This window comes from Trichomonas vaginalis, chromosome I, assembly GCF_026262505.1.
Source record: "Trichomonas vaginalis G3 chromosome I, whole genome shotgun sequence".
NCBI classification, from domain to species: domain Eukaryota; phylum Parabasalia; order Trichomonadida; family Trichomonadidae; genus Trichomonas; species Trichomonas vaginalis.
This window is the reverse complement of record NC_067203.1, coordinates 3,593,672-3,620,528: the sequence shown is the minus strand read 5'-3', so window position 1 is coordinate 3,620,528 and position 26,857 is coordinate 3,593,672. Positions and strand designations below refer to the sequence as shown.

General features: G+C 32.1%; 12 protein-coding genes and 1 non-coding gene across 13 annotated transcripts; 8 read left to right on the top strand and 5 right to left on the bottom strand.

Moving 5' to 3' along the window:
• Nucleotides 1-692: 692 nt before the first annotated feature.
• TVAGG3_0923470 (ataxia telangiectasia mutated (ATM) -related family) lies at nt 693-7,253 on the top strand (the record flags this gene model as incomplete). Its single annotated transcript, XM_001314438.1, has 1 exon — nt 774-7,232. The coding sequence occupies one exon, from the start codon at nt 774-776 to the stop codon at nt 7,230-7,232; it is 6,459 nt and encodes a 2,152-aa protein (XP_001314458.1).
• A 413-nt stretch (nt 7,254-7,666) lies between these two features.
• TVAGG3_0923460 (Golgi membrane protein YIP1 family) lies at nt 7,667-8,333 on the bottom strand (the record flags this gene model as incomplete). The annotated part of the gene is made up of 1 exon (XM_051252345.1): nt 7,751-8,326. The coding sequence occupies one exon, from the start codon at nt 8,324-8,326 to the stop codon at nt 7,751-7,753; it is 576 nt and encodes a 191-aa protein (XP_051077919.1).
• A 502-nt stretch (nt 8,334-8,835) lies between these two features.
• On the top strand, nt 8,836-9,993 carry TVAGG3_0923450 (eukaryotic translation initiation factor 3 subunit G family; the record flags this gene model as incomplete). The annotated part of the gene is made up of 1 exon (XM_001314437.1): nt 8,971-9,915. The coding sequence occupies one exon, from the start codon at nt 8,971-8,973 to the stop codon at nt 9,913-9,915; it is 945 nt and encodes a 314-aa protein (XP_001314457.1).
• Nucleotides 9,994-11,023: 1,030 nt separating this feature from the next.
• TVAGG3_0923440 (uncharacterized protein) lies at nt 11,024-11,842 on the top strand (the record flags this gene model as incomplete). The annotated part of the gene is made up of 1 exon (XM_001314436.2): nt 11,042-11,599. The coding sequence occupies one exon, from the start codon at nt 11,042-11,044 to the stop codon at nt 11,597-11,599; it is 558 nt and encodes a 185-aa protein (XP_001314456.1).
• A 57-nt stretch (nt 11,843-11,899) lies between these two features.
• Nucleotides 11,900-11,971, top strand: TVAGG3_0923430. Its single transcript has one exon. It is a non-coding gene; the product is annotated as a tRNA-Ala (tRNA).
• A 45-nt stretch (nt 11,972-12,016) lies between these two features.
• Nucleotides 12,017-13,084, top strand: TVAGG3_0923420 (armadillo (ARM) repeat-containing protein family; the record flags this gene model as incomplete). Its single annotated transcript, XM_001314435.1, has 1 exon — nt 12,017-13,084. One exon carries the CDS (start codon nt 12,017-12,019, stop codon nt 13,082-13,084), a length of 1,068 nt encoding a protein of 355 aa, XP_001314455.1.
• Nucleotides 13,085-13,120: 36 nt separating this feature from the next.
• TVAGG3_0923410 (SNARE fusion complex family) lies at nt 13,121-13,470 on the bottom strand (the record flags this gene model as incomplete). Its single annotated transcript, XM_001314434.2, has 1 exon — nt 13,164-13,460. One exon carries the CDS (start codon nt 13,458-13,460, stop codon nt 13,164-13,166), a length of 297 nt encoding a protein of 98 aa, XP_001314454.1.
• Nucleotides 13,471-14,332: 862 nt separating this feature from the next.
• On the top strand, nt 14,333-16,941 carry TVAGG3_0923400 (centrosomal protein family; the record flags this gene model as incomplete). The annotated part of the gene is made up of 1 exon (XM_001314433.1): nt 14,342-16,882. The coding sequence occupies one exon, from the start codon at nt 14,342-14,344 to the stop codon at nt 16,880-16,882; it is 2,541 nt and encodes an 846-aa protein (XP_001314453.1).
• Nucleotides 16,942-17,448: 507 nt separating this feature from the next.
• Nucleotides 17,449-20,371, bottom strand: TVAGG3_0923390 (armadillo (ARM) repeat-containing protein family; the record flags this gene model as incomplete). The annotated part of the gene is made up of 1 exon (XM_001314432.1): nt 17,476-20,361. The coding sequence occupies one exon, from the start codon at nt 20,359-20,361 to the stop codon at nt 17,476-17,478; it is 2,886 nt and encodes a 961-aa protein (XP_001314452.1).
• Nucleotides 20,372-21,157: 786 nt separating this feature from the next.
• TVAGG3_0923380 (structural constituent of ribosome) lies at nt 21,158-21,599 on the top strand (the record flags this gene model as incomplete). Its single annotated transcript, XM_001314431.2, has 1 exon — nt 21,173-21,505. The coding sequence occupies one exon, from the start codon at nt 21,173-21,175 to the stop codon at nt 21,503-21,505; it is 333 nt and encodes a 110-aa protein (XP_001314451.1).
• Nucleotides 21,600-21,616: 17 nt separating this feature from the next.
• TVAGG3_0923370 (pectin lyase-like family) lies at nt 21,617-22,846 on the bottom strand (the record flags this gene model as incomplete). Its single annotated transcript, XM_001314430.1, has 1 exon — nt 21,617-22,846. The coding sequence occupies one exon, from the start codon at nt 22,844-22,846 to the stop codon at nt 21,617-21,619; it is 1,230 nt and encodes a 409-aa protein (XP_001314450.1).
• A 91-nt stretch (nt 22,847-22,937) lies between these two features.
• TVAGG3_0923360 (glycosyltransferase family) lies at nt 22,938-24,993 on the bottom strand (the record flags this gene model as incomplete). Its single annotated transcript, XM_001314429.1, has 1 exon — nt 23,445-24,644. The coding sequence occupies one exon, from the start codon at nt 24,642-24,644 to the stop codon at nt 23,445-23,447; it is 1,200 nt and encodes a 399-aa protein (XP_001314449.1).
• Nucleotides 24,994-25,051: 58 nt separating this feature from the next.
• TVAGG3_0923350 (protein ubiquitination) lies at nt 25,052-26,822 on the top strand (the record flags this gene model as incomplete). The annotated part of the gene is made up of 1 exon (XM_001314428.1): nt 25,059-26,717. The coding sequence occupies one exon, from the start codon at nt 25,059-25,061 to the stop codon at nt 26,715-26,717; it is 1,659 nt and encodes a 552-aa protein (XP_001314448.1).
• Between the last annotated feature and the right edge of the window lie 35 nt (nt 26,823-26,857).

Genomic DNA, 26,857 nt, shown 5'->3' with positions numbered 1-26,857 from the left:
AAAGCTAGTAGTTAAATATGTATATATATTCCTCCAAAGTTCTTTCAATTTCATTGAAAGGGAGGAAAAGTTTAAGGGTTCGCTCCAACGATAGGTAAACTTAGTGTCACTTTTTGAGGATTTTTCATTCGATATCTAAAAAATAACTTGGGTTCAAATGACTTCTTTTATCCCATGGATCATCATGTTAAAGTATCATAGTCTGATGGCTACCTGGTAATGAAATTTCAAATTTAAATACTTTTTAATTTCATCAATTTTGATAAATGTGCAATATTGTGCAATTGGTTGAATGATAAACGCAACAATGTATTTAGAAGTCCTTAGTGCATCGTAAAAATTTTGTTCTTGGATCACCAGTAGCATAGATAATTGGAATAGAACATAAAATTGTAGAATTTTGTAAAAATTTCGATTTTGATATTATTTACTTACTATTTAAAACAATATTTCCTGCAAAATAAACACTTTGACGATTATTAATTTCAGACCTGGCTAATTTAATATTTTCTTTTCTAATACAATTATAGAAGGTATTTATTTTGTCTGCAATAGATAATATTAAGTAGATGCGTCTAAAAAGTGGATTTTCAAAAAAGACAATGACGATTAATAGTTGTAAACTATTTAAAAATTGAATACTTTGTATCGTTGGAGCGAACCCTAAATTTATAATTTTTCTTTTGAATCTTCAAGATTTAGATATTCCAGACACACTCCCTGAAGTCCTTTCAACATATAAAGAATATAGAAAGGTACTTTTCAAGGGATGGATGAATATGCATTATCATGAATTAAAAGTCGCAAAAGCTGCCATGAACAAAACCATTAATGCAATATTAGAAGCAGACGATCCAAAAAATAGAATTAGAGCATGCATTGGAATACGTGTATTAGGAAAGTTAAGGCCATTACACTTTTTAGATTTATTGCAAAGATTATCTTGTTTACTTCCATGCGAAGACGTTATCGCCTCCGAATTCATAACGTGTACAATTGCAAAATTCTGTCGTTCAAGTTACTTAAAGGATCAAAATTTTCTAGTTTTCGAATTGGAACGCTGCAAAGACTGGCTTTCAGGCACTATAAACGAGTGTAAGGTTAACAATGCGCTAAACCTTCTCGGATGGTTTGCTATGTTTGCTTCAACAACTCTTTTAATTTCATCTCAACAGTTTTTAGATGCTTTAACTGTAGGCATATTTCATAAAAATCTACAAGTACGTATACGATCTGAAAAGAAAATATGCGATTTCCTTGATAGATCTAAAAAAGGACCGAAAATTTTAACATTATTTCAAACTGCACGACGTCTATTAACTTCAGAGCATCCAGAAGAGCAGCATGGATCTTTGATCGTCTTATACGCATACGGAAACATGTATCCAGAGCTTTTGGCAAAAGATGCAAGTTCATATATGTCGAAATGCCGACAATTAATGAAATCTGAGGAGGAGTATGTTTCCATTGCAGCTCTAAGACTATTAATTGTCTTAGCTCCTTTAGATCCACTCACTTTTCGTAATGAACATACAGAAGCTGTCACAAGTATACTTTGGAGGGATTCTCACCCACCGAATAGTGTTGTTAAGTGCAATATTATGCTTTTAAAGAATCTTCCTGATGTTTTTGAGAACAATGACCATAAATTATTAACAATGATCAGATCTTTATTTGCATTACGTAATGAAGAATCAGAAAAGGTAAGTTTCGCATTATTACAAGCCTTTAATGTTAATCTTCCTGTAATTTATCAGACAAGACTTGTTGAAGTTGCAGGAATTATTGTTTTAGCACCATTTACAAACAATTTCCTAGAAATTGTACCTCAACTACTTCACGAGACACAAGCATTGTGGACACTCACAGAGAAAAACCTTCTGAAGAAATTAGTTTCCGAAATCAACGAAGGGAGATGCGAAATTCCATTACGAATCATTGCGAAATGTCCGAAATTCAGTCCACAAAATTCCGAAATTTTGTTGCCACTCATTCGACCACTTCTTAATTCAACTGATCAGAATATCCGTCAATACACTCCTGCTGCATTGCTTTCTCTTTCATCTGATATATATGCTGACTCTTACAGAGAACTTGTTGATGACATCCTTTCACTTGCTGTTTCAGAAACAAGTGTTGAAGTTAGATTGGCAATTATGGAATCTTTGACACCTCCTTATTCACCTTTTCTTTCATTTCCATCGGCTCTTAGCCTGTTCTCTGTTTTGGTTAATGATGATAGTTTCAGAGTGAGATCAAGAACATTAACAATTCTTGGAGAACTCGCTGAATCAAATCCATCAATGATTTTGTCAATTTTTAGACGTGTTATGTTGGATGCTTTGTTTATTTGTGAGAGTTCTCCATTACTCAAATTGCAGGCACAGACAACAAGGTGTTTTCCTATTATTATTAAAGCTTGCAAGCCAATTCTTCCTATATATATTCCTGCTTTCATTCCAATTGCAATGACGTATTTGAGGAAAAATATTTGTCATCAAAATCAAGATCAATCTTTGAAAAATTTGACAACTTTTGAACAGGATTTCTCTAGATTAATAAGTATTAATTTCATTGATACTATATCTTTGAGTTGCCAAATGCAGACGAGTTTGTTAAGTCCGCAATTCAAAGAAATTGCAAATTTGTTTATCGACATTTTGACAGAAAGTGTTCACAAATCAATTGCAATTTCTGCTTTAGATGCTTTGTGTTTTATCATTGATTACATGGGTGTAAATGCTCGTAAAGAGTTCCCAACACTCTTGAACACTTTGTTTTCGATTGGTTCTCGTTATTCGAGTACAAAAGTTCATGCAGCAATTTTTAAAGTTTACGGAAGATTCGGTGCTGCTTTGCCGCAAATTGAAGAAAAAGAGATATCGTTGACAGAAAACTTTGATAGAAATTACGAACAAGATTTTATTAATGGGCAAATAACTCTTGAAGAATGGTCGATTGTCAATGTTTCATCAGCTTTGCTTTGGTTGTTAGATGATGATCAACAATACGCAATTCATTTGAGAACTCTTCAAGCATTGACTGATATATTTAAAGATAATTCGACAATTTCAAAACCATTCTTCACCCAATTCATTTTGAATTTGATACAACAATTAAGAGGAGCTGTCACTGATGAAAAAGAACAGTATTTTACAATTTTAAGGGAAAATATAATAAAACATCCAGATTGGATGAAACACTACGCAGGAGACCTTGAAAAACTTGTATACGAATTACGAGGAACTCCTTTCTTCCATTTGATTTTGGATTTAATTCCAACAATTACAAAATATTTGGCAGAATCATTTTCGCCATTTTTGCCAGAAATTGTCACTTCACTTTTGGATACTTTATTCGAATTTGAACTACAACAACCTGAAATTGCATGCAATATATTGAATTGTCTTACTGAATTGTCAATGTTCGCAGATGACTTTGTTTTCATCATTTTAAGACAAATTTATGAAGTTGTAAATAATCCTGCAAGTTTTGATGAAGTTGTTTTGACAGCTGTTAATTCTTTGCATAAATTGTCATTGCTATATGATTGCTCTGCTTATTCAAGTCTTCTTGTTAGAGCTTGTTTCCAATGCTTCAGAAATAACAACGAAGAAATTCGTTTGGCAGCTGTGAAATTGTTGAAATCTCTTTCAAAAACTTTAGGAAAAGAATTCGAAATTTACAAAGGTCATGCAATAATACAACTCAACGCTTCTAAATTAATGACTGATGAAATCAAAGAAGCGTTCGAAAAAGATTTAAGTCTAGAAGACTTGAAACTTCAAAATGAACAAGAAAATGATGAAATTGAATTAGAAAAAAGTGACAAAACCGAAAATGACAATTCTGTTGATAATTATCAAATAATTACTAGTGTTCAATGTGAACAAACATTCACTAGTAGCCAATGGAAAGATTGGATCAGAGGCTTAAGTTTATGTGTTATTGCACAAGCACCAAGTCCAATCATTAAAAGATGTTATAGTTTAGCACAAAGTTGCACTGGTTTTGCATTGAAATTATTACATGCCGCTTTCTTAATGTGTTGGGATGTTATTAGTACTTCTACTCGATATGTTATTTGCAAGGCATTGAATGCAGCTTTAATGGATAATGAAACACCAATGTATGTATTAACAATTGTTGTTTCTTTGGCAGAATTCATGGAAAAAGCTGAGAAACATCTTAATATTTCTTACCAAGATTTGGCAAGAGCTGCTCATAGAGCTGAGAAACTTCCTTTCGCTTTATTCTGCGCGCAAAAAGATTTAGACAATAACTCTATGTCCCAGCAAACAATTGAGATGTTGTTAAGGATTTATAATCAATTGGCTCTTGAAGATGATGTTCATGGTTTAATTCACACGTTGAGAGAATCAAAGAAGATCAAGTTTACTCCAAAATTTGCTGCGCAATTAGGAGACTGGCAAAAAGCAATTGATCTTTATAAAAACGATATTGAAAGTAATGATTCTTTCTTAGGTTTGTTGAATAGTTATTCCATGGTTTCTGATTGGGATTCAATCACTTCTTTGTTCAGTAGATTTGATATTTTACCTGCTTTGGACAAATCAAACGCTGCACAAATATTTGCTTTGGCTTTTTACCATCAAAATGATTGGGAACATTTCAACATGGCAACAAAGTTTTGTCCAAATGATTCGATACCGAGTATCATCACAAAATGTTATGCAAACATAAAACTCGGACTTCCTATCAATGATTTAGTTGAACAAGGATTTAATTCATTAGGACACAAAGCAGGATCTCTTTTCCCTCATGGTTTCTCTTCGTTTATTCCTTTCTTAATTCAAGCAGAAATGCTAGTTGAATTACAAGAGAAACCGAAAGCAGAAATATGGGCCCAAAGAGTGAGAAATCCTTATCTTTCTTTTATGCAATTGCAACCATTAATTTTAATGAGAATTGAACTTTTGGGCGACAAAATTTCAGCTCAAAATGAAATCTTGACTTTGTTAAAACTCGCAAGAAACGCAAGTGAATGGAATTTGCATGATTATTACTTTAATATTTATTATCCTGATTTCGATATCCTTAAATCCCCAACTCCTGTTGTTTTTGAACATTCCGTTTCTCTTTGGAAGAGACAAGAAAAAACAGAAGCTTTAGATGTATTGAACAAACTAATAGAAAGACTAGAAAAGGAGAAATGTGATAAACAATTGACAGAACGTTGTTTGTTCATGAAAGCTCGATGGATTGTTAGATCTGATACATTAGAAAACAACGCAGATACATTTAGAAGTGTTGCAAAGATCTGCAAACGTGGAGGAAAAAGCCACAAAGCTTTGCAATTATGGGGATGGATACAATTAAGATTATATAACATGAAAGACAGTGATAGAGAAAATGCAGCTATAAATGCAATAACAACATTTATTAAATGTGCAGAAGGAATTTCCGAAATGATGCAATTGTGTTCTATTGTTTTTAGAGCAGGAAAATTCCCGAATGTTTTTAATACTGTTAAAAAGAACTTGGAAACAATTAAAACAGAGCTTTGGCTTCCAATGATTCCTCAATTGTTCGCGCAATTCATGAATCCTATAAAATATTTGCAGGAATTCGCTCAAGAAACAATTTGGCATTGTTTACTCGAGCATCATCACGCCGTCATTTTCTCTTTGATGTTTTGCATCTCGTTTAATGACTCAAATGATCAGAGAGGCAAACAGATGTTAAACGAATTCTCAAAGATAAGAAATGATGTCGTTGAAGCATCATCAATTATTTATTTAGGATTGATGACTGCTTGTACAAACAGAGCTGAAATGTGGTTGGAAAATTTGAATCTTGCAGTTGATCATTTCAAAGCTGGAAAACTCCAGGAAATGAAGACAACTCTTGAGAAGATTTTCGCATCAACCAAATCCATTAATTCAGATGCCGACCTTTATTTCGTTCGTTTGTTTGGTGACAGAATCAACAATTTGCAACAAAGTTTCAAAAGATTTTTTGTCACGAAAAACAAAAAAGATGTTGAACAAAGTTGGTCGGATTATAGATCACTTTGCAACGACATCAAGAACGAGATAGAGCAGATGTCATCAATACCTATGAGATTCGTTGCTCCAAGGCTTTCAGAACTCAATGACATTCCAATTGCTGTTCCTGGAACTTATAAACCAGGAAGTGAAGTGATAACGATGAAAAAATTTGCCAGCAGTTTAGATGTTTTTCCAAGCAAACAAAGACCAAAGAGATTGGCAATTATAGGTTCAAATGGTGGTGAATTTTGGTATCTATTGAAAGGCCACGAAGACTTGAGATTGGATCAAAGAGTTGTTCAAGTTTTCCATTTGATAAATACTTTTATTCCAATCGAGATGCCAAAAATCGTCACAAACTTCATCATGCCATTATTGCCAACTGTTGGTTTGATACAGTGGATTCCTGGCTCAGACACAATGTTCAAGTTAATCAGAGATTTTAGATCAGCAAGGAATATCCCTGTTGATTATGAATCCAGATTATTGTCGCAAATTACTACGCCAAAATTTGATGATTTAAGACCAATTCAAAGATTGGAAGCTTTGCAACAAGTTTCCAATGAAACAAGTGACTCTGTTTTATCAGATATCTTGTGGTTGAAAGCTCCTGATGCAGAGAACTGGATCAAGAGAGTTACAACTTTCTCAAGGACTTCGGCTTTGATGTCTGTTGTTGGATACATTTTGGGATTGGGTGACAGACATCCAAGTAATATAATGATCCATAATTTCACGGGTTCTGTGATTCACGTTGATTTCGGAGATTGCTTCGAAACAACGAAAGAAAGAGTTTTATTCCCAGAACTGATACCTTTCAGATTGACGAGATTCATGATCAGAGCTTTCGGACCAGCAGGAATAGATGGAAGCTTCAGAAAGACGTGTTTGGACATTGTGAAACTCATAAGAAGACACAGAGAAGAAGTTCTTTCTGTCCTCGAAATTTTCGCTCATGCTCCATTAGTAAGAAGTTTTGGAACAACCGGAATAAAGCCAAATAGAAACTCCCAGTTCTCAGCTTCTCTTCCATCAAATGCTGGCTCTGATGAGAATGATATTGATAGAGCAATTAACAGAATTTCCGATAAAATTAATGGAAGAGATTTTGATTTGAAGCACAGATTGACACAACAAGAACAAGTCACAAAATTGATTTGTTCTGCTACTGATATGTATAATTTCGCTCATCTATACCATGGATGGAATCCTCTGTGGTAACAAATTATTAATATATTTGGTATATTAATAATATCATACAAATATCATTTATATTTTTGTTTTAGTGTATAAAATATTATAAATTTCTTTAAAACTTATATTTCAATTTTGATTTGAGGTGAACTCACTTTCAGAAACATACCGTTAATAATATTAGAGAAAGTAACATATGGAAAGCAAAAATATAAATCTTGAGAACAAACATTTTCTTAATCAACCTAATTAGATCCTAATCATGATCTATCTATGGTCTAAAAGAAATTCCTTTCAGAGGTTGTCTTGTGTTATAGCGTTAAGAATCTGTATTTTACCATTTTATTTTGGAATGAAAAACTTTATTTTCCTGATGACTTAGCGATGTGGAATACAGTTGCTATTCACGGGGAAACAAATTATCTTATTTAAAAAAATAAAATTTAAAAAATGGTTAATAATGAGAATAATAGGTAATATATTTTAAACTAACAAAACAAAAACCAATAAAGTGCAGAAACGTGGTTATGATGCATCGGAAAAAGTTAATGAACAAAAATAACCCATGTAATGATTGCGTAAAATAAAATGCATGGATACAAGCCTAAAATACGCTTATCGTCTGGTATTTGAGTTTGCAAAAATTTCCTAATTGCGATTGAAGACCAATAAAGTCCTCCAGCGCAAGCAAGAAGCCTGATAAATATAATACTCAATATAGAGCATATTAAAGCACTTATACATACTGGGAATAGGCAATATCCGAGAGCGCAAAAGGCTGGGAAAAATCCTGAGGTTCCGCCAAGGAGAATAAAATTAATTGTAACAAACGCTCCACCAAAAGAGCAAATTGAGAATATATCTGTAAATAAAACTGATGTCTGTGATGAATCTCCTGACAATGCGAGAGAAACTGCGAGGAATAGAGTAAAAAACATTGGTCCCCATAAATCCCAGTCTCTAAATGCAGTATCACTTGATGATTTCGGATTTAAAACTATTAATACTTTAGATTTGATTTCATTTAAATCTCGATTTATTGTTTCCCAGACAGTTTCATTAAGAAGAGCAGATTCTGCTTCTTCACTGAGTGCTTGGTATGGCTCGTTTTGATCAATCATAATTTTGAAAAAAAAATCTCTCTGTCCAAAAAAAAAATTCTTCAACATGAAATAAGAAATAAAATACAAAGAAATAAATAGACATTGAGGAGAGGTTTCTTTCGAAACATTTTGATTACTTCTAGAGAACAATATTTTGCATTACCTAAACAATAAAAGCTCTGGGTACCTCGTCATTCTATAATATGTAAAAAGAGATTTATCTACTAATAGTAAAATATGCTATGAAGATTATATTGGATATTACATGAAAAATAACTAAAACTTTTAGCTTGTTTATAATATTCGTTACTTCTTATGTGAGTCCAATATTACTCTTAAGTAAAATTCAAAAATCTGAATAATATTAAAATCAACTCAAGATTTGGATGTTTGAAAAGATAAATGACAGTATTGAAGGTGCAGATTATAATATATATCTCAAAGTTATGCTGGAGACACTATTTTCTTAAATATATCTATCAAAAAATCTTGTCTAATTAATTATTTCAGAACGTGATTAATGAGTAACAATAGTGATGTATATCAACGAGTGCAAAATGTTGCCTGCATGCTATATCTCAATATAAACTCAAAGAAAATCCCTTGTGGTTGAAGATAAAACACTTCTTATTGAAGTTAATATTGTCACTTTTGTCCATTTGATGAGCTCTTTATACGTTTCAAATCTTCCGCAGGCTTTTGACGAAAATGAGTTTAGGAAATTATTCCAACCTTTTGGAGAAATTGAACGAGTTGATATTCCAGATCGGCATGGCGCTGCAAACTTAATTGCGTACGTCCATTTTCAAGACCCAAACGCATCTTCATCAGCTGTTGCATCATTAAACGATGTTACATTTATGGGTAAGAAACTTAAAATTGAAATCTCAACAAAACAAAAGAGAACTCATCAACCAATCCAAAGAAGTATGAATGGTGCACCAGAACCACCACAATATAATGTTCCTCGTCCAAGACCACCAAATACTCATCACAAGAGTAATTTATTCCCATTCCAAGATCCAGAAAAATTTTATTCGTTACCTTGCCGTATGCTTCCTGTTCACAACGCTCAAATTGAACCCAATTCACCTAATATGCCATTAAATCTTACAATTCCTTCTTTCGAAAGAGAGGGACAAACATATTCATTATCAACAACAATTCTTGTTAATAAGCAGCCAACAGATGCATTAGTATTCTTCTTACCCCTTCCTAAGAAGAACGAAGTCAATGAATTTGCTCAAAACTATAATAATCCCACTTCATATCCTCCCCCAGCAGGAAGTTACCCACCACACGCTCCAATTCAAGGTGGACAATATAATACACTATACCAGCCACCATATCCTAATCAAATGCAATCAATTCCACCTCAATCATATAATCATCCTCCTTATGACAATTCTTATAACCCTGGTCATTCAGTACATGTTCAACCACCTCCACCAGGTCCATCAAATAGTACTAGTGATGCTCCAACTCAGTCCGCTGAAGAGAATTCACCAGCATATAACGAAAAGCCTCAATACGCACCAGATCCACAAGGAGCTGATGATAACTCAAGTCGTGATGATTCTGATTCGCCTTCTTGGCTTGCTAAATAAAGATTGTTCTGTTTTCGATTTATAGAAATTTTCATTTTTATATATTCCCTTACTGGTTATACTCATAATGATAGTATCGCATATCAAACTAGAGAAATAAATAAACTCAAATAAAAAATTAAACAAAATTATTCAAAATAAATTAAGTAACAGTAAGTATTCTTTCGTAAACAAATTGATATGTGCTTATTGTAACAACTTGAAACAGTTCAAGTTTTGGAAATTATTGAACGCAATTTTTTTTTAATAAAGAAGTGTTAAACAGGCCAGGTGACAGATATTAAAGAATAGATGCCGTTTGTCCCGTTAATTTATTACATGTTTCATGATGCCAAATGGAACGATCCATCAACAGTAGACACATGCTAAAATGATTGGGCTATAACCGTTTGTAAATCATTCAATCAAAAAGGACAAATTCGAAGGGTAAATTTTTTTGAAAGATATATTCGAAAAACATCAATAATTTACTTCATACTCAAGTCTGTAACTTAAATCCATTCGCTTTTCTAACTTTTTACAAAGATTTTGGTAAATTTATCAATTCTTTATAACCTAAGCCTATTCTAGAGCATTTGTAGGTTACACTGCTAAGTGATATCCTAACCTTATTAGTTGTAGATGCATAATTCATGTTGGAAATCTCAGCTGAAATATGTTTTATATAGTTCTACAGAACACTCATAATTAAAATATCATTCTACTGATGAAGCAAGAAATTAACATGCAACATGAAAACAATAAGTTGAAATATTATCAACAGATATTGTATTGTTTTTATAGAATTTGTAACTGAATTATTAAAGAAAATTGATATAAGAATATTATTACACATAAACGAGAATTGAAGAGAATAATTGCGGCTTGATCAAATGGAATTATGCTCTCAATGGATAAAATTCTGTATCTGAAGAAGAATGTTATTACCAAAAGAAGCAGGATTACTTCGTTCGTTGCTTCTCTTATCAAACCAATTGAAAACTTTGATTACAAAAAGTTTGATTATTTAAATTTTAAATTTTTGGATTTTATTGTACACTCAAAATATATGCATTTTATCCTAATCAAATTTACGCAACCGAAATTTTTCATACAAAAATGCGCACATTGAAAAGTAATTACAATAATGATAAAGCGCCCGTACATACCTAGCCTCACAGAAGAGATGCATAACCTTGGCAAACGAAGAGAAAAAGAAACTTATCAAGTTCGTCATGAACTCCATACCGATATTAACGAGAAAAAAGATGATAACAGCGAGGGAATCAAGAAAAACAGAAGTTATGGAGCTTATTTCGAAAACAGAAGATACAACCAATATAGTGAGAAGAAAAAGAAGATACAAGCAAGATCAAAATCAGCTTCGCAACAAAATTCGTTATCTGCATATACTCCCAAATCACAAATTGGATTCGAGGTGAAGGGAGTGAGTATTGCAGCAAAATCAATTGCACACGTTAAAAGAAATATTTTCGATCAGATCGAACCTCATCCGATTTCACCAGATCTTTGTGTCGTAAATCCAGGTGCACATCCCTCCAAAGTTGCATTTAAAGCTAGGACAGAAACACTTAAGCGAATAGAAGAGAGAAGAGGTCCGCCGGATGTGAATTATAACGATATATTAGAGGTATCACGTCAGCTCAAAAAGTTAGAAACCATGAAAAACATTCAAGAGACATAAGCTAATTCGTTTTCACTGGTTCATTACAAATGCATATACAAAAAAAGAAATTGGAATGAATTGGTGTTATACTAAAGGAAAACATGCGGTTTGCGTTTTTGATTGATGCTAATAATATAATTGATTAGTTATGTTGTTGTAGAGTTGAATAAAATATAGTCTGTAATAAATTGATTAAAAAGCGAAAACTTTTGATTAGTCATTGATCTATCGGGGATTTATTATTTGGTATTAACTTTTGGCACGTATTTCGAATAATAAATTTATTATGGATTTTAATAGAGATGTGCTATCAAAATAGGGGGTGTGGCTCAGTGGTAGAGTGCGACTTTAGCATAGTTGAGGCCGGGGGTTCGATTCCCCCCATCTCCATTTTTGAATTTTTTTTCTAAACAATTCCTCTTCTAAAATTTTAGAATGCATACACCTCAAACAATTGATATCGAACCAGGTATGGAAGATACTTTAGTATCTACTAATGATATTAAAGGTGAATTTAGATCTGGTCGTTCTCAAACTCCGCAATTTTTGCGTGAGATTCAACAATTAGATGATCCATTAAATAGACCACTGATTAATACATCAAATTCAATAGCATACTCCTTATCCAACTCTATCATTGATCCATTTTCTAATTTAATTCGGCATTTACATATCAGTCATGAAACCAGCAAGGTTTTTCATCAAATAGCACAAAATCTTGCGACAAATACTCCAGCAACAAACTTCATACCTATATTGTTCCAGTTAATTGATGAAAAAAATGGAAATGTTCAATGCAGACTCTTAGCGCTTCAATCTCTTCGAGTTTTATCAATAAATGATGAGCAATTCTGCAAAGAAGTTTTAAATTACGATAAATTTAATTCCATTCTTGTTTACTTAAAAGATCCACAATTTATGATAGAAATCTTGCAATTACTTACCACAATTTGCCAATACGCAGACGAATCAAAAGCTGAACGTATCAAAAATAGCCTTGATTCAATAACTCAAGAAACTCGCGAACAAATTGAAGAACATGTAGTAGCTCTTTACGCCATTTTATCCAAATATGCAACAATATTCAGCGATGACAATGTTAAGAAGATAAAGAAGCATATTAACTACCCTGGAAAACCACCACTTAATGCGGCCATTGTATGGAGTTGTCTTGAATGTATTGATAATTTCCTAGCTTGTCCTTCATCAGGAGCTTATAATGCCTTGAAAAATGATAAAGATACTTTACTTGGAAAACTTGCCCATGCAATTATTTGTGTAGAAAAGAATGAAGACCCTAATTTATTGATGATGATTATGAAAGTGCTATTAGAAAGCATTGATGAGTTTAATATGGATGATATAGCAGACACTCTCAAAGAATTCCGACTTCAGTTAGTTTCTCGCTTAATTAATATGCAGAACTGTGATGACCCTGCTCTAAAACAAATGGCAGAAACAGTTCTTAAAAGGTTAAACTTAATAAAAAATAATTCTGAATAAAAAAAATTAAAAGAAAAGAAAAATGATAGTATAATTGTAAAAGATATAATGAACTTTTAACCTAAATAAAATTAAAATTTTACATCAAGACCCAAACGAGGACGATTCCGATAAGGAATAAAATCATAAATAAGAAAGCGATCATTGAGCTCTTTTTCTTGAGAAGTTTATTGACGTTATCAGTAGCTGTGACGACTTTCTGGTCTGCATTGTCCATTTTATCATTAATATTTGAAATCATTTGATTTTGGTCTTTAAGTTCTGTGTTAATTTGACCGGCTTGATACTTCTGCTGAGCTGTAATATCAACAAGAGCATCGAGCTTCTGGTCTGCCCTTTGAAGATTCTGCTGAGTTTGTGCGTGATAATCAGCCATTAATCCAATTGAAAAAAACCGTAAAAGTGAGATAAATCAGACGGTTTTTTCTATCCTGAAATAAAATTTCAATCTTGCCATGTGTAATTCGATTTGGTATTTTGATGCTATAAAGGTTGCACAGTTATTTCGATTAAAAGATCTCAAATGAGTTCCAATTCGCAAAATTATTGAATCTTATTGGCGGATCATCTCAACTGAAAATGGAGGAAAATACATAATTCCTTTAATTTATTTTAAAGCTAGTTGGTGAATCAATGGTTACTTAACTAGTTATAGAATCATGAAGGTATCACAAACTTTGCCTCAATATGCATTATGTTGATAGAATATTGGGAGTTCAGAGCAATATGTCATTATTGTAATATGACAAGAATTGATTGAATATGTAAAACAAATTATAACATTCACATTCAAATATGCTGAATTACTCTAATACATAGTATTTCTTGAGGAATATTTTAAGTCAACATATCAACACGTAACAAAAATGAATGCAATCTGGAAGACAACAAATATTATACATTGGAAACAGATTTTTCTCTTTTATTCTTTTTACTTAGAATCTGTTTTTTGATACCAATATAGAAATCCCAAAATCGAGATCAATATAAGAAAGGAATGAATCTCTAGTTAAAGTATTGGTATGCATCTTGTAGTGGTGTGATTACTAATGTTATTTTAATCAATGACGAGTTTCAATGGATTGATATTCAAGATATAGAAAAGTTTGCAATCAATTAAGCAATGTTGAGATTCAGGAATGCATATATATATTCTTGGAGTCAAGGATATTGTTGTTATGATGTTCTTGATTTCTAATAACCACGGGTTTCAATATGAGTTTGATAAATTTTTTGTGGACATTTAAAACTTTCAGAATGACATCAAAGGGGTCAACTCAATTCATAGCCCTTCGACGTCGTCTGGATGTTATGGGGTATGAGAGCTTTATACTTGGCTTAGATTCTGCTCCATTAGCTCAGCAACTATTAAATGACGTTTTTACAACAACTCGACAATTGCAAATAACGGAAGAGAATTTGAAAAAAGCACAAGAAGAACTTGATCAATCGAAAGTTCAAATTGAACCATTACATGCAGAACAAATTCGTTTAGTGAGAGAAAATACTCAATTACATAAACTGCTTATAAAAATGACAGAAGAAACGCGCGCTAAAGAAAAACAGATTACAAATAACATGTATGAAGTTCAAGAAGAAAATCGCAGAGTAAAACTTTACGCTCAAAAGAATGAAGAAACGATTAAAGAGCAACAAGCAGAGATACTGCGATTAAAACAGTTGCTTGAACTTCCTCAAGAAGCTCAGGAGCCAACTAGCAGTAGATCTACCAGGCGTGCAAGTTCAAGATCCCGAAGAAATGGTTCGATTGCACCAAGTATTGGTCAATCATCATATGCATCAAATGCAGAGCATGAAGCAGAAATCAAGCAGCTTAATCAAACTATTACTCAGCTAAAAGAAACCATCGAACTCAAAGAGAAAGAGAAAGAAACTTTAATAACGAACATTAACGACTTGAAGGATTTAATGAAACTTCGTGATGATGAAATATCAAGATTAGGTCTCGAATTACAAAAAGAAACCGGCCGTGATGGTTACATGATTTCAATCAGATATAAGAATCAGCAATTACAAGAAGAAATAGATAAGCTCCAAGCTCAAATTGATTCTGGTAACTTTACAAATCAGACTATGCCATTAAGTGCTCCCCAATCTCCAACAAAACCGCCACCATCTCCATCAACAAAGAAAATGGGTATGTCACCAATCAAATATATTTCCATTGATGCCGAAAGAAAAGAAGAACACGAAAAATCGCCAAACTCGGATAGTTCTTCAAAGAAGAGTAAGCTTACAACCAAAACTTCTTCAAGTAAGAAGCAAAATCCACCAAGCAAGAAACCAAATGCTGACAAGAAGAGGAAAGGTGTTATATTTGATATTGACGAGGATGAAAAGCCATCAATTGAAAGTCTCATTGATGATGACGATTCAAGTTCAGATAAGGGCAGCAAATCATCAACTCAATCTCAAAAGAGCAAAGAATCTGATGAATCCACAAAGCAAATGATTGAATCTCTTAAATCTGAAAACGATTCCCTTAAAGAAGATTCGAAACTCCTTCAAGCACAATTAGAATCAACTCAAAAGGATCTTCAAGAGAAAATTTCAACTATCGCTCTTATGTCAGCTGAAGTTTCATTTGTTGGAGATAATCTCAAGCAAATTATCGCTGAAAAGGATCAAATCATTGATTCTTTGAAGAAACAGATTAAGCAAGCTGAAGCTAAATCTGCCGAGCTTCTTCAAACTCAGCAAAAGCAGCAACAAAATGATGCAACATCGGAAAAAATTGAAACATTGACATTGCAACTCGATGAATTACAAGCTAAATATGATACAGAAATTGAAGACAAAGACAAGAAGATCAAGCAGCTTGAATTACTTCTTGAACAGTTATCTAGCGATAAGAATAACACAACATCAGCTCCTGTTTCATGCCCAGAATGCGCTAGATTAAGACAACAAATTCAAGATCTCAAATCTTCAATGCAAAACAGTTTATCTGAGCAGGAAAAGAATGAACTTCAGTCTCTCAGACTTAGATCACAGCAGCTTGAACTGATTATTAGATCAAGTGAAGAATCAATGCATGACAATGCAACACTTAACCAAGAATTATTAAATGCTAAAGCAAAGATAACACAAATGGAACAGAAATACGAAGAACTCAAACAATTAGCAGTTAAGTTACAAGAAGAATTAAATAAGGCAAAAGAAGACCTAGAAGAATCAGAAAAGATATCTAATACAGTCCCTGATTTAAGACAAAAGTTCAGAACAATCTTGGAAAGGATGAAAGTCGAACATTTTGCAACAGTTGAAGAACTTAATCAGAAGAATATAACTTTACAATCATTGAGCGATAAGCTTCTTGAAAGTCAGAAATTGACAAGAGATTTCCAGGAAGAACTACAGAAATGCAGAGAACAAGCGAATAATGCAAGAGAAGAGACACTTCTTCATAGAAGTAAGAGTGAAGAAGTTCAAAGGCTTGCAGCAGATAAAATTGTTAACGCTCAGAAAGAAATGAATGCAGCAGCAAACCATTACAAGATGACAATACAGGATTTGACGAACAAGAATTCATCTTTGTCCCAGATTCTTAGCGATACGAGAAGACAATTGGCAATGACAACAGAGCAGACAATACCTAAACTTAAGGATACAATACAGAAGATGACCCGAGAAAGATCAGAATTGGCTGCAAGAGTTGAAAGTTTAGCACAAATGGCTCAGTTTGCTGAAAAGTCAACTTCATTCTCTCCTGAATCAATCCAATTCATTGCTGCATTACATCAATTTAATGATCAGATGCAACCATTCCTTCCATAAGATTTTATTCTTTATTGTATTTATTATTTCTGTTAAATTTATAAAATGAAAATGATTTATTTGAATATCACATTTATTTAATTCTTTCATCAACAGCTGGAATTTCAAATTTATTCTGTTTTAATGAGAATTTTGGCAATAATCAACATCATATTGTCGACAAAAGGCTTAAAAGATTGTTACAAACAATCTTTTAAGTCTTTGTTCCTTATCCAGATACAATAGTTTAACAAGTATCTCTGATGAGGATCAAAAACTGCCATCAGGATCTGATTTATTACTCTCATGCTTTAACTAATATATATCACGCATGATTTATATTATCAATTCAATGATATGTCCGATAAAACTGGAAAAAAGACCCAAAATGGAATATTTATTGTAGAGACGACGATGGGTTTTTTGGGACACCCCTCAAACTGCACTTCATTATGCAGCAATAAATAATTCTAAAGAAAGAGTCAAATAATTTAAAAATAATTTTTTGTCAGCCTTCAGAGTGTACTTATGCCCATGTGACACAGTCATCAATTATGTTGTTTAAGTTTAAGTATGTTCGGCCTTAAAAATAAATTAAAAATAATAAAAAAGATTTAAGAATTAAGAACATCAGTAATATTTGAATAGCAGAATGGGAACTTCTCTCTGACTTGCGCGAGTTCATCTTCATCAAATGGAAGTCCTTTGAAGTAATTGGCGAGCAATTCGTATTTATCAGGATGGTTTTCAAATATAGAAGTAAATTGAAGCAACATAAATTCGAAGTCTACATTTTCGAAAATTTCTTCATTCGGTGTAGCGAAAATGAAGTTAAATAGTTCATTCTTCTTCTCATCATCAAGAAAAGCTTCATCATACAACGTAAATGCTACAATATCAAGACCTTTTGTCATTGCAATTTCGTGATTTTTCTCATTAATCAGCAAAATCATTTTCAAAACCATTTCTTTCTTTGAATCCTTCAAGAACTTATTACTTAAAATGCTCACATTATTAGCAATTTTATTCAACAAGTTCTCATTCAATTCCTTACAAACTAGCAATGCATTGTACATTGAATTAATCGCTACAGCTTGTCTCAATTGGTCATAAGAATCAGAAAGATCTCCAAGCAAATTTATTAAATTTTCAAGATCTTCTGGAGAGTATTTTGCATAGAAATAAGTGAACAAACTGAAATACTCTGGTTTGTAAGTAAACACTGACATGATTTGCTTAAATTGGTCAGGTGAAATCATTGTAAAGAAATCATTATCAAATTTTGTAAAAGCATTTGACAAATTTATACTTTTCGCGTTGTATTCGTAGTCAGGATCATCAACATCATGCTCTTTGTCATCGGAAAGAGAATTCAACTCAATGAGTTTTTGAATAAATGTAAAAATAAGCGAAAAAGTGTCATTTGTTGGCACTTTTTTGTAAATCATACACAAAATTTTGATAAATTTTTCTTGGTAATAAACGAAAGCCAAAGAATCAGTGAGTTCATTCAATATCAAGAACACTTGTTCAGTATTTTCAGCAACAATATTTTCTATAACATTCTTAAACAATTTCAAACTGTGCAAACAAATATCTGGTTCGAAAGAAAAACAACAATTTTTGGAAATTTCGAATAAATCTGAATCAACAAATTCAGGGAATCTCTTAATAGTTTTGATGATACAATCAATGGAAAGAATGTAATCTGATACTTCGTATTTATCATAGTAAACAACATTCTTTTCCAAGGAATCCCCTAATTCAACAGAAATCACGTCATTTTCGTCTCCTGGAACTTCATTTATTATATCTGGAATTTTCTTACAATATTCAACTAAATAATGTGTAAAACCAGCGAAAACACTTGATTCAAGTGGAATCGTCTTCATAAACTCTAAACAATTCTTGTAGATCTTGACAACAGTACTAAAAGGAAAAGTGTCAAAATCTAAATTTTCAAAAGTTGTAATGTAAAAATTCAAAAACAAATCATTGAAAACCAGATTGTTTTTGGCCATTGTTACGAATACTTCTGATAGATCCAATAGAAATGTCCTGTCTTCCATGATTGCTTCGAAATAATTCGAGAAAATTTCCAAATAATTTGTGAATCCTCCTTTTACGTGATTTATGAAAGCAGAGATCAATGTCAATGAATCTGCTATATAGGATTCATTGTTTGTCAATCCATTGATAACAGATATGATGTGTTCATGCAAATCTGACAAATCTTCTTTTGAATTCGAAATTAAATCGACCAAACTCTCAAGAAGATTGGTAATTATAATTTGCTCTGTTTCATTTTCAATATTTCCTATTATTTGCTCAATTAAAAATTTTGAATGGTTGTAAAGTTTGGTATTTTTTGATTTGAGAAGTATTGAAATTCCAAAACGAATTTTCGGAGTTTCAGAAACCAAAAAATAACCAATTTTGTTGATAAAAGCAGTTTCTATTCGCTGGAACATGGTGTATTCCATGAAAAGACGTGCTAAAACAATGGAAATATACTCATCAGGTGGTGATTCGCTCTCAGATTCTTCAATTACGTAATCATAGTCTTCAATTGAGACTCCGACAGAGAAATAGATGCTATCTAGTGTATCGACGATATAATACTCTTGACTTGTATCATAATCATTTGGAATTTCTGGTGTAAAACCTTGAATTAAATATTCTAATAAATTATCTCTCATATTTTCAAGTTGTGAACGAAGAGGACTATCAGTTGATATCTCTGGAAGAAGTTTTGATGTGTAATACCATATGGATGATCCAAGATCTTCATTTAATAAAAATATTGGAATTGAAATCAAAATATTTTCGTCAACCTCGATCAATTCTCTTTTTATCATGCTTTTGAGGAACTTCAAGTATGTTTTAAGGTATTTTTTATCGATTGATTCGATATATTTTTTGGTTTCAGCATAATAATGCTTGAAGTGTTCACGTTCTGGTAGATCTGCGCATACAGTAAGTAGGCATAATATACTTTCGTGGAAATCAATGAATTGCTCCATTTCTAAGTATTTTGGAATTAAATTTCTCAAAAATTCATTATTGATTTTTACTTTGCCGATCTTAACGAGGTATGAATAGACGTATACTGACGTTTTTGTTTCGTTTTGTAAAAGAAGATTTAATGAATCCGGCCAAAAATCAATTAAAAAGTAAGCATATAACCTTGAGCATATTTCTATTGTTGATTCGGTTTCAAAATCCTCTGAAAGAAGTATTTGAGCGATTTCTATTAAAGATTGAATTATAAGATTGATGTTTTCTTCGAGAAAAGCCTTGTTTTTGTGACAGATGACTGAAAGTAATAGTGTGATTGCTATTTTCTTGTAGTTAATGTTCGTTAGTAATTGTTGAAAGTATGAAAATGCAATTTGAGGCTGATTTCCAATAAATTCTAGATAATTCTTTTCTGCTTCCTCTCTTCGTGAACTTATTCCTCTCATATCATTAATGGTAGAGATAAATTCATCGATTTGCATCTGAAATCACTAATTTGAAGATTTTGAATAATTGAATGCAAAATAATCGTATGGTCGGAGATAATTATTTCTTCCAGCTCTTCACTCATGAATAAACAAAAGTCTAAAAAAGTCGAAATTTCTTTGAAAGATTTTAAATTGAAATTTTGGAATAAACGTTTTACACGTTTTACATGTTCCTTAGAGTTCGAAAATTATTAAGCCGGGCCACCAAATGATCACATGATATAAGTGTTTAGTTAAGATAATATGTTTTGGGGCTTTGGTGTATCCATTTGATAATTAGAAAGTTAAATATAAATGCAATATTGATTTTTTACTATTTTCAATGGATATACACGACAATTTGAAAAGGGAAGATGATAAGATTCATTTATAAAGTTATTATGGCCTTAATTTCTTGTAAACAACATAATTTCTTATATTGCATCAAGAATTTATCTGTAATATGACTCCTAACGGTGTTTTACTATCCTTTTTATCGTATTTAGAAAATTGGCATATTACAGATATATAAACTCTATTTCAGTGTATGTTTTGGTTAATATATTATCATGAATTATAATTGATATAAATTCAGTTGCATATCTATTTTGTGTAAAGTTTAGATGTAAAATAGCGTTCTATAGATATGATATCAATAAAATTGCAGCAAAATCAAATCAAAATCAATGGTTAATTCTTTAAAAACAGTATGAAACGAACTCTTTCTCATTAAAATCCATAGTAGTTTGGTAGCTTTTAAGCAATACAAAAACTTCAATCAGGAGCAAAAAATAATCGTTGCGACGGTTTGGCCCTTTCTTGACGAATGCCAAAAGAACTTGCACCAGCTAAAATCGAAACAACAATCCATCTCCAAAAGGCTGTTCATGGCACAACACGCAGATTCCGCGCTGAGAGAGCCATCAAGGTTATCGCCGCTGCTGCTAAGAAGATGATGCACACAGATGTTGTTAAGATCGACCCAGAGCTTAACTCCCGCATCTGGATCCACGGCAAGAACTGCCCACCAACCCGCGTTCGCGTTGTTTTCGAGCGCAAGGCTGACGAGGAAGATGCTGAGAAGATGGTCACAATCGCTTCCTACAAGAATGTTGCTACATTCAATGGCCTCCAGACAACAAAGGTTGTTGATCAGTAAACTTCGTATCTTAAAAAAATTAAAAAAAAAAACAAATTTCATACCAAGAATTTAAAAAAATATACAGACTTACTAAATTTATTTTGATATATAATTTACGTTTAAACAAATTTAGATGAAGCCACCAGACATAACACTCATTGTTACTGCAACAATGATTATAACAAGAACTGATACCACAAATGTTGCAATTATGTAATTCTGCGACATTGCGGATGCGCAGAGAACTGTAACTTTGTGGTAGAACTTATCTCTCATGTAAATTAAATGCTTATACATGTTTGGAATGTAAGAATTCACAATTGATCGCTTGTTCTTTAAAATAGGGACTTGTCCACTGGTATCTTCAACTAAAACTGAGAACGTGTCAAGGTTTTGGTCTGCTTGGCAAGTATAAGTATTAATCTTCGTAGATCCCATAGCGTAAATTGCTGGTTGCATTGTATTTTGATCGTCCATCATATTACCAATGAAAGTGCAGTATTGGATGTAAACACTGGGGCAATCATTAAATGATAAGGTTCCGCTTTGTTTATCGATTGTAAATTGGTCTGATCCATCAAATGGCATGGTACAGTAATTTCTGAGGAATTTACATCTGACTAATATTACGCTGTTGCAAGATTCGAAAAGAAATGTTGAAACATGCATAAATGCTTTGTTAAATAAGCAGTCTACCTTTTCTCCATGGAATGAACAGTTGTAGAATCTGCCAACTCCAGCGAGACCTGCTGCTTCGTTATCAAGGAAACGCATATAGTATAAATTGACTTTGCTATTTATGGCATGGATGCAGCCTGGATATCTGTATGAGACGCATTGGGAAAAATTAGAAACTCTAATCGTGACGTTTGAATTTGAAGCATAAATTATTCCTTCGCCACCAACGCAAGATTCAAAGACGGATCTTTCAATTTTCATATCGCATCTTTCAATACTAATTGGTGCATCTTTCTGGATATCCCCAAAAATATTGAAAATACAGCGAGAAATTGTAATTGAAGAATTTATTGCTTTGTATTGCTTGTCTGCGTCAAATACTAATTTATCAGATGATACAATTACTGAAACACATTGCGTAAAAAGATCATTATCTAATTGAATGTTGCAGCTTCCAAAACTAATTGGAGATTGTGCTTTATCAAATGTCGTTCCGCGAATTACTAAATTCCTGATTTCTCTTCCTGGAACATGGAAAAAAATCGGTGAAGATTTATATAAATTTTGAACTTTTGGCTTGCTAATTAGGGAAACGTTAGAAACAGTTGTTAGTGCTGAAAGCCTACTCACTAGTCCAAGTATGGACTGGCAATTTATGAAAGAAGCTAAAAGCAATAACATTTTTTTTTGGATAAAAATTGACAAATTCAATTATAATTAATTTTTACTCAACGCAGTTAAAAATCATATGGTCAAAAGGGCCTGGACCTTGGGTATTTCAGACTTTTTGGAGCTGAATTGAAAAAAAAATTGATGTATTTCATTTAATATTGTTGTTTTGAGAAAGTTGTAAGTACAACTTTAAAATCCATGAAGATATTTGTAAATTTAAGTACAAACAAATTAAATTTATCAGTATGTTTAATTGAGAGTTGTATGTTAAGTGGTTTCTCTCATAATGGCACAATATAACCGACAAGATTGCCCTATTGCACTTTGTCAGTCAAAGTTCCGAATTCAAGTTATGAATGCGGAATAGCCTGCCATTCTTGGAGACGTGCAGATGCAATATCTCCCAAAATGACTGCACAAAACATGTATACTTCTTCTCCTTAATTTACTTTATTGCAATTCTCAAATTTTTTTAATTACTTCACAAAATTTGCTCAATCACGTCTCCATTCAAACTTCCTCTCTTCCTTAATCATAGTCACATAAAATTGAGAAACGTTACAATTTCATTTCATTAAAACTTCATAATTCACATAATTTTCGACAATTATATATTATTATTATTAGTTGAATTATAAAACCAATTCAAAAAGTCTGTTACGTTCATAAGATAATTAATTTCATTAGAAAAAGTATAATATCTGTAAATTTTCTGTGAAGCCATCTGAGCGAAAGTAATAACAGAGTTTGGTGCCCAGTATTTGTTATTTGCTGCTGGATATTGTCCATTTTTCCTAATCGGAAGCAATTCAATGATATTTACATCTTTTCCAGCAAAGAAAGCGTTGTAAAGTGCTCCTCCGTGTGGTCCAATTATATACTTAGTTTTCGGAAGCAAATCCAAGCAAAAACTGAGATTTTGACATCCATTATCAATCTGAAACACATTTTCTTGGCCAAATCTGTCTTCTAATGATTTCTTTATATCTACCAAGTTAAATACAATTCTATCATTCCTTGATTGTTTCGATCCTTTTCTTTTTCTTGGAAAAATTATTATTTTGTCCCTTTTCATGTCAGGAAACTTCATTTTATCGTAATACCAACTATAAAATAATGTATGCGTGCTCCTCATCACTGCCACAACAATTAATCGCTTTGCTGACACTTTTTCTGAAGAATTTTTACAATTTTCTGAATAACTAAATCCGACTTTAGATATGATCATATCCATATATTTATTACAAGATGTTGTCATCAAAGTTGTTGTTTTTGGATCAATATCATTAGAAATCATCGCTGTTGACATAGATGGAATTCCGTGGTCAAGAGAATGCTGAAATTGGTCAAGCCAATATCCGTTATGGATGTATACTGTTCCATTCTTACTTGGATTCATATTTTGGGGTGGCCAATTACAGAATAAAGTATGATGAGTGTGATTTTTAACATGGCATGCTTTCTCATCATTCATATTCATTTCTCCATATGAAATATCCCATGTAACACTAATGTGCCACTCATTTGTGGTAGAAAATAAGAATTTTACTTCATTATCATTGAAAAATAAACTTTTAAACTCAGAATTTAATCCTAAAGGTTCATGTAATTGAATTGGTGGCAATATCATGAATGTTTCTATTACATATCCTGAATTAAACTTGATCATGTAAATTTTCTCGCCTAAAACATCTTTGTGAGTATATTCTGGAATTCCTGAGAAGTTGTGTGGTACAGAGACTGAATGATAAATGTATAAATCGTGTATATCTTCAGAATATTGAGTAAAATTTATCTTAAACTTCATTTTATCTAAAATATCCATAATAAAATCCTTGTCTGTTGCATTATTTTCTTGTATTTTGATATTTTTATCTTGATAAAGAGAATAATTTTCCGAATTTGAAGTTTTGGATATTTGTAATAAGTTTTTTAAATCGTATATTGAATAATTTGTTTGAGTTATTACGGAATGATTGTCTTTTGATATATATATAATATTGGAAATATCATGAATATTATAATAAAGAAAGAAAATACAACAATTCGCTTCGGATAACACGTCCTGTTATAAGCAGGCTTGGTAGGTAGCTCAGAGTTGTTTTTCATTTGTTAAAAATTTAAGATCAGTATAAGGATTCACCCCGAGAATTACGTTTACTCCCCCACAAAAAATATAAAAATAAAAATAAAATAATAAATTTGCCTGCATTTTTTAACAATGGTTCAGATTCAGCTGAATAATGAAATACTTCAGAGAATGAATAGCTGTCATACAAATGAGAAGATCATTTTATCAATAAACCATGCAGAAATCACATTGAACAAGTATTTTGCAATTGCGATTTCCCGAAATATATTCTCTAAATTTAAATTAGACAATAATATTGCAAAATTCGGTATAACTGTTCCAATTGAATCAATTGAAACATATAGTGTCGTAAAAGATATTCTTCAATATAACAAAACAGAAATTGAATGCGACCAAAAGATCTTAAATGATCTTTTTCATATTGGAACAGTACTTGGAATAAATGTATTAATTGATTTATACAAAACTCATGTTATTGATCATATGATTATAGACAAAAATAATTGTCTTCAATTACTTGACTTTTACTACAACACACAATTAGATGAAAAGATGACAGAATGTTGCGAATTTATATCGTCTCATTTCTATGAAATTGAGGAAAATCAACTTAAAACAATCACGAAGGGATATGCATCTGATATCCTTGAAAGAATAATTTCTAGTGCTAAACTTCTAATCAAAAATGAAGATTCTTTAGCTGACTTCATTATTTCTATAGCACAAGAAAACGAGAAATTCTTTTCTTTAATTGAATATATCCATTTCGAGTTTTGCAATGAGAAAGTTATCAATAAACTCCTTCAGATAAGCAACGAAAATAATTATATAAATATTATCAAATCTCTTCATGATTCATTATTGAGATCAAAAAATCAAAATCGAAATTATAGTCGCTTCAAAGTTCCAGATGAGATTATAACAAAAATAGATGAATTAAAAAAATCAGGTTCCGAAGAGGCTAATTTGAATTTCCTTGACGAACTATTGTCAACTGGAAATCAGGCAACTCTTTCATTTGTATTAAATGATGTCTTGCAAAGGAGTCGAAGGGGTAAAAGTGAGATGCTTTCTCAAGCATGTCAAGATGGTATACTCATAATGATCAAATTGTTAATTAAGTGTGGTTGTGACATAGAAGATAAGGATCATGAAGGATTGACTCCACTCATTCATGCATTAATAAACCATCATTTTGACGTAGCCAACTATCTTATCTCAGTTGGAGCAAATAAAGAAACTCCACTCTTTGTTTTCGCATGTGAAGGCGATCTTGAAATTGTTAAATATCTTATCTCTATTGGAGCTGATAAAGAAGCAAAGGATAATTATGGATCCACTCCACTCATTATTGCATCAAGAAATGGTCATCTTGAAGTTGTTCAATATCTTATCTCAGTTGGTGCTGATAAAGAAGCAAAGGATAATTATGGATCTACTCCACTCATTGAAGCATCAAATATTGGTCATCTTGAAGTTGTTAAATATCTTATCTCTGTTGGAGCTGATAAAGAAGCAAAGGATAATGATGGAGATACTCCACTCATTATTGCATCAGATAATGGTGATCTTGAAGTTGTTCAATATCTTATCTCAGTTGGAGCTAATAAAGAAGCAAAGAATAATGATGGAGATACTCCACTCATTGAAGCATCAAAATATGGTCATCTTGAAGTTGTTCAATATCTTATCTCTGCTGGAGCTGATAAAGAAGCAAAGAACAATGATGGAAAAACTGCTTTCGACAAAGGTAATGAAGATATTTGCAATTTTCTATCTTCAAATTGATTTTAAAAATGGAGTATGCAAAGATAAGTATTTCAAGAATCTTCTTTGAGAGATCCATAATTCATTTAAAATAATAAAACAATTCGATTGCTAATGGGTAAAAAGATAACTGTATGATTGTATTCTTGCGTTTGTTTATT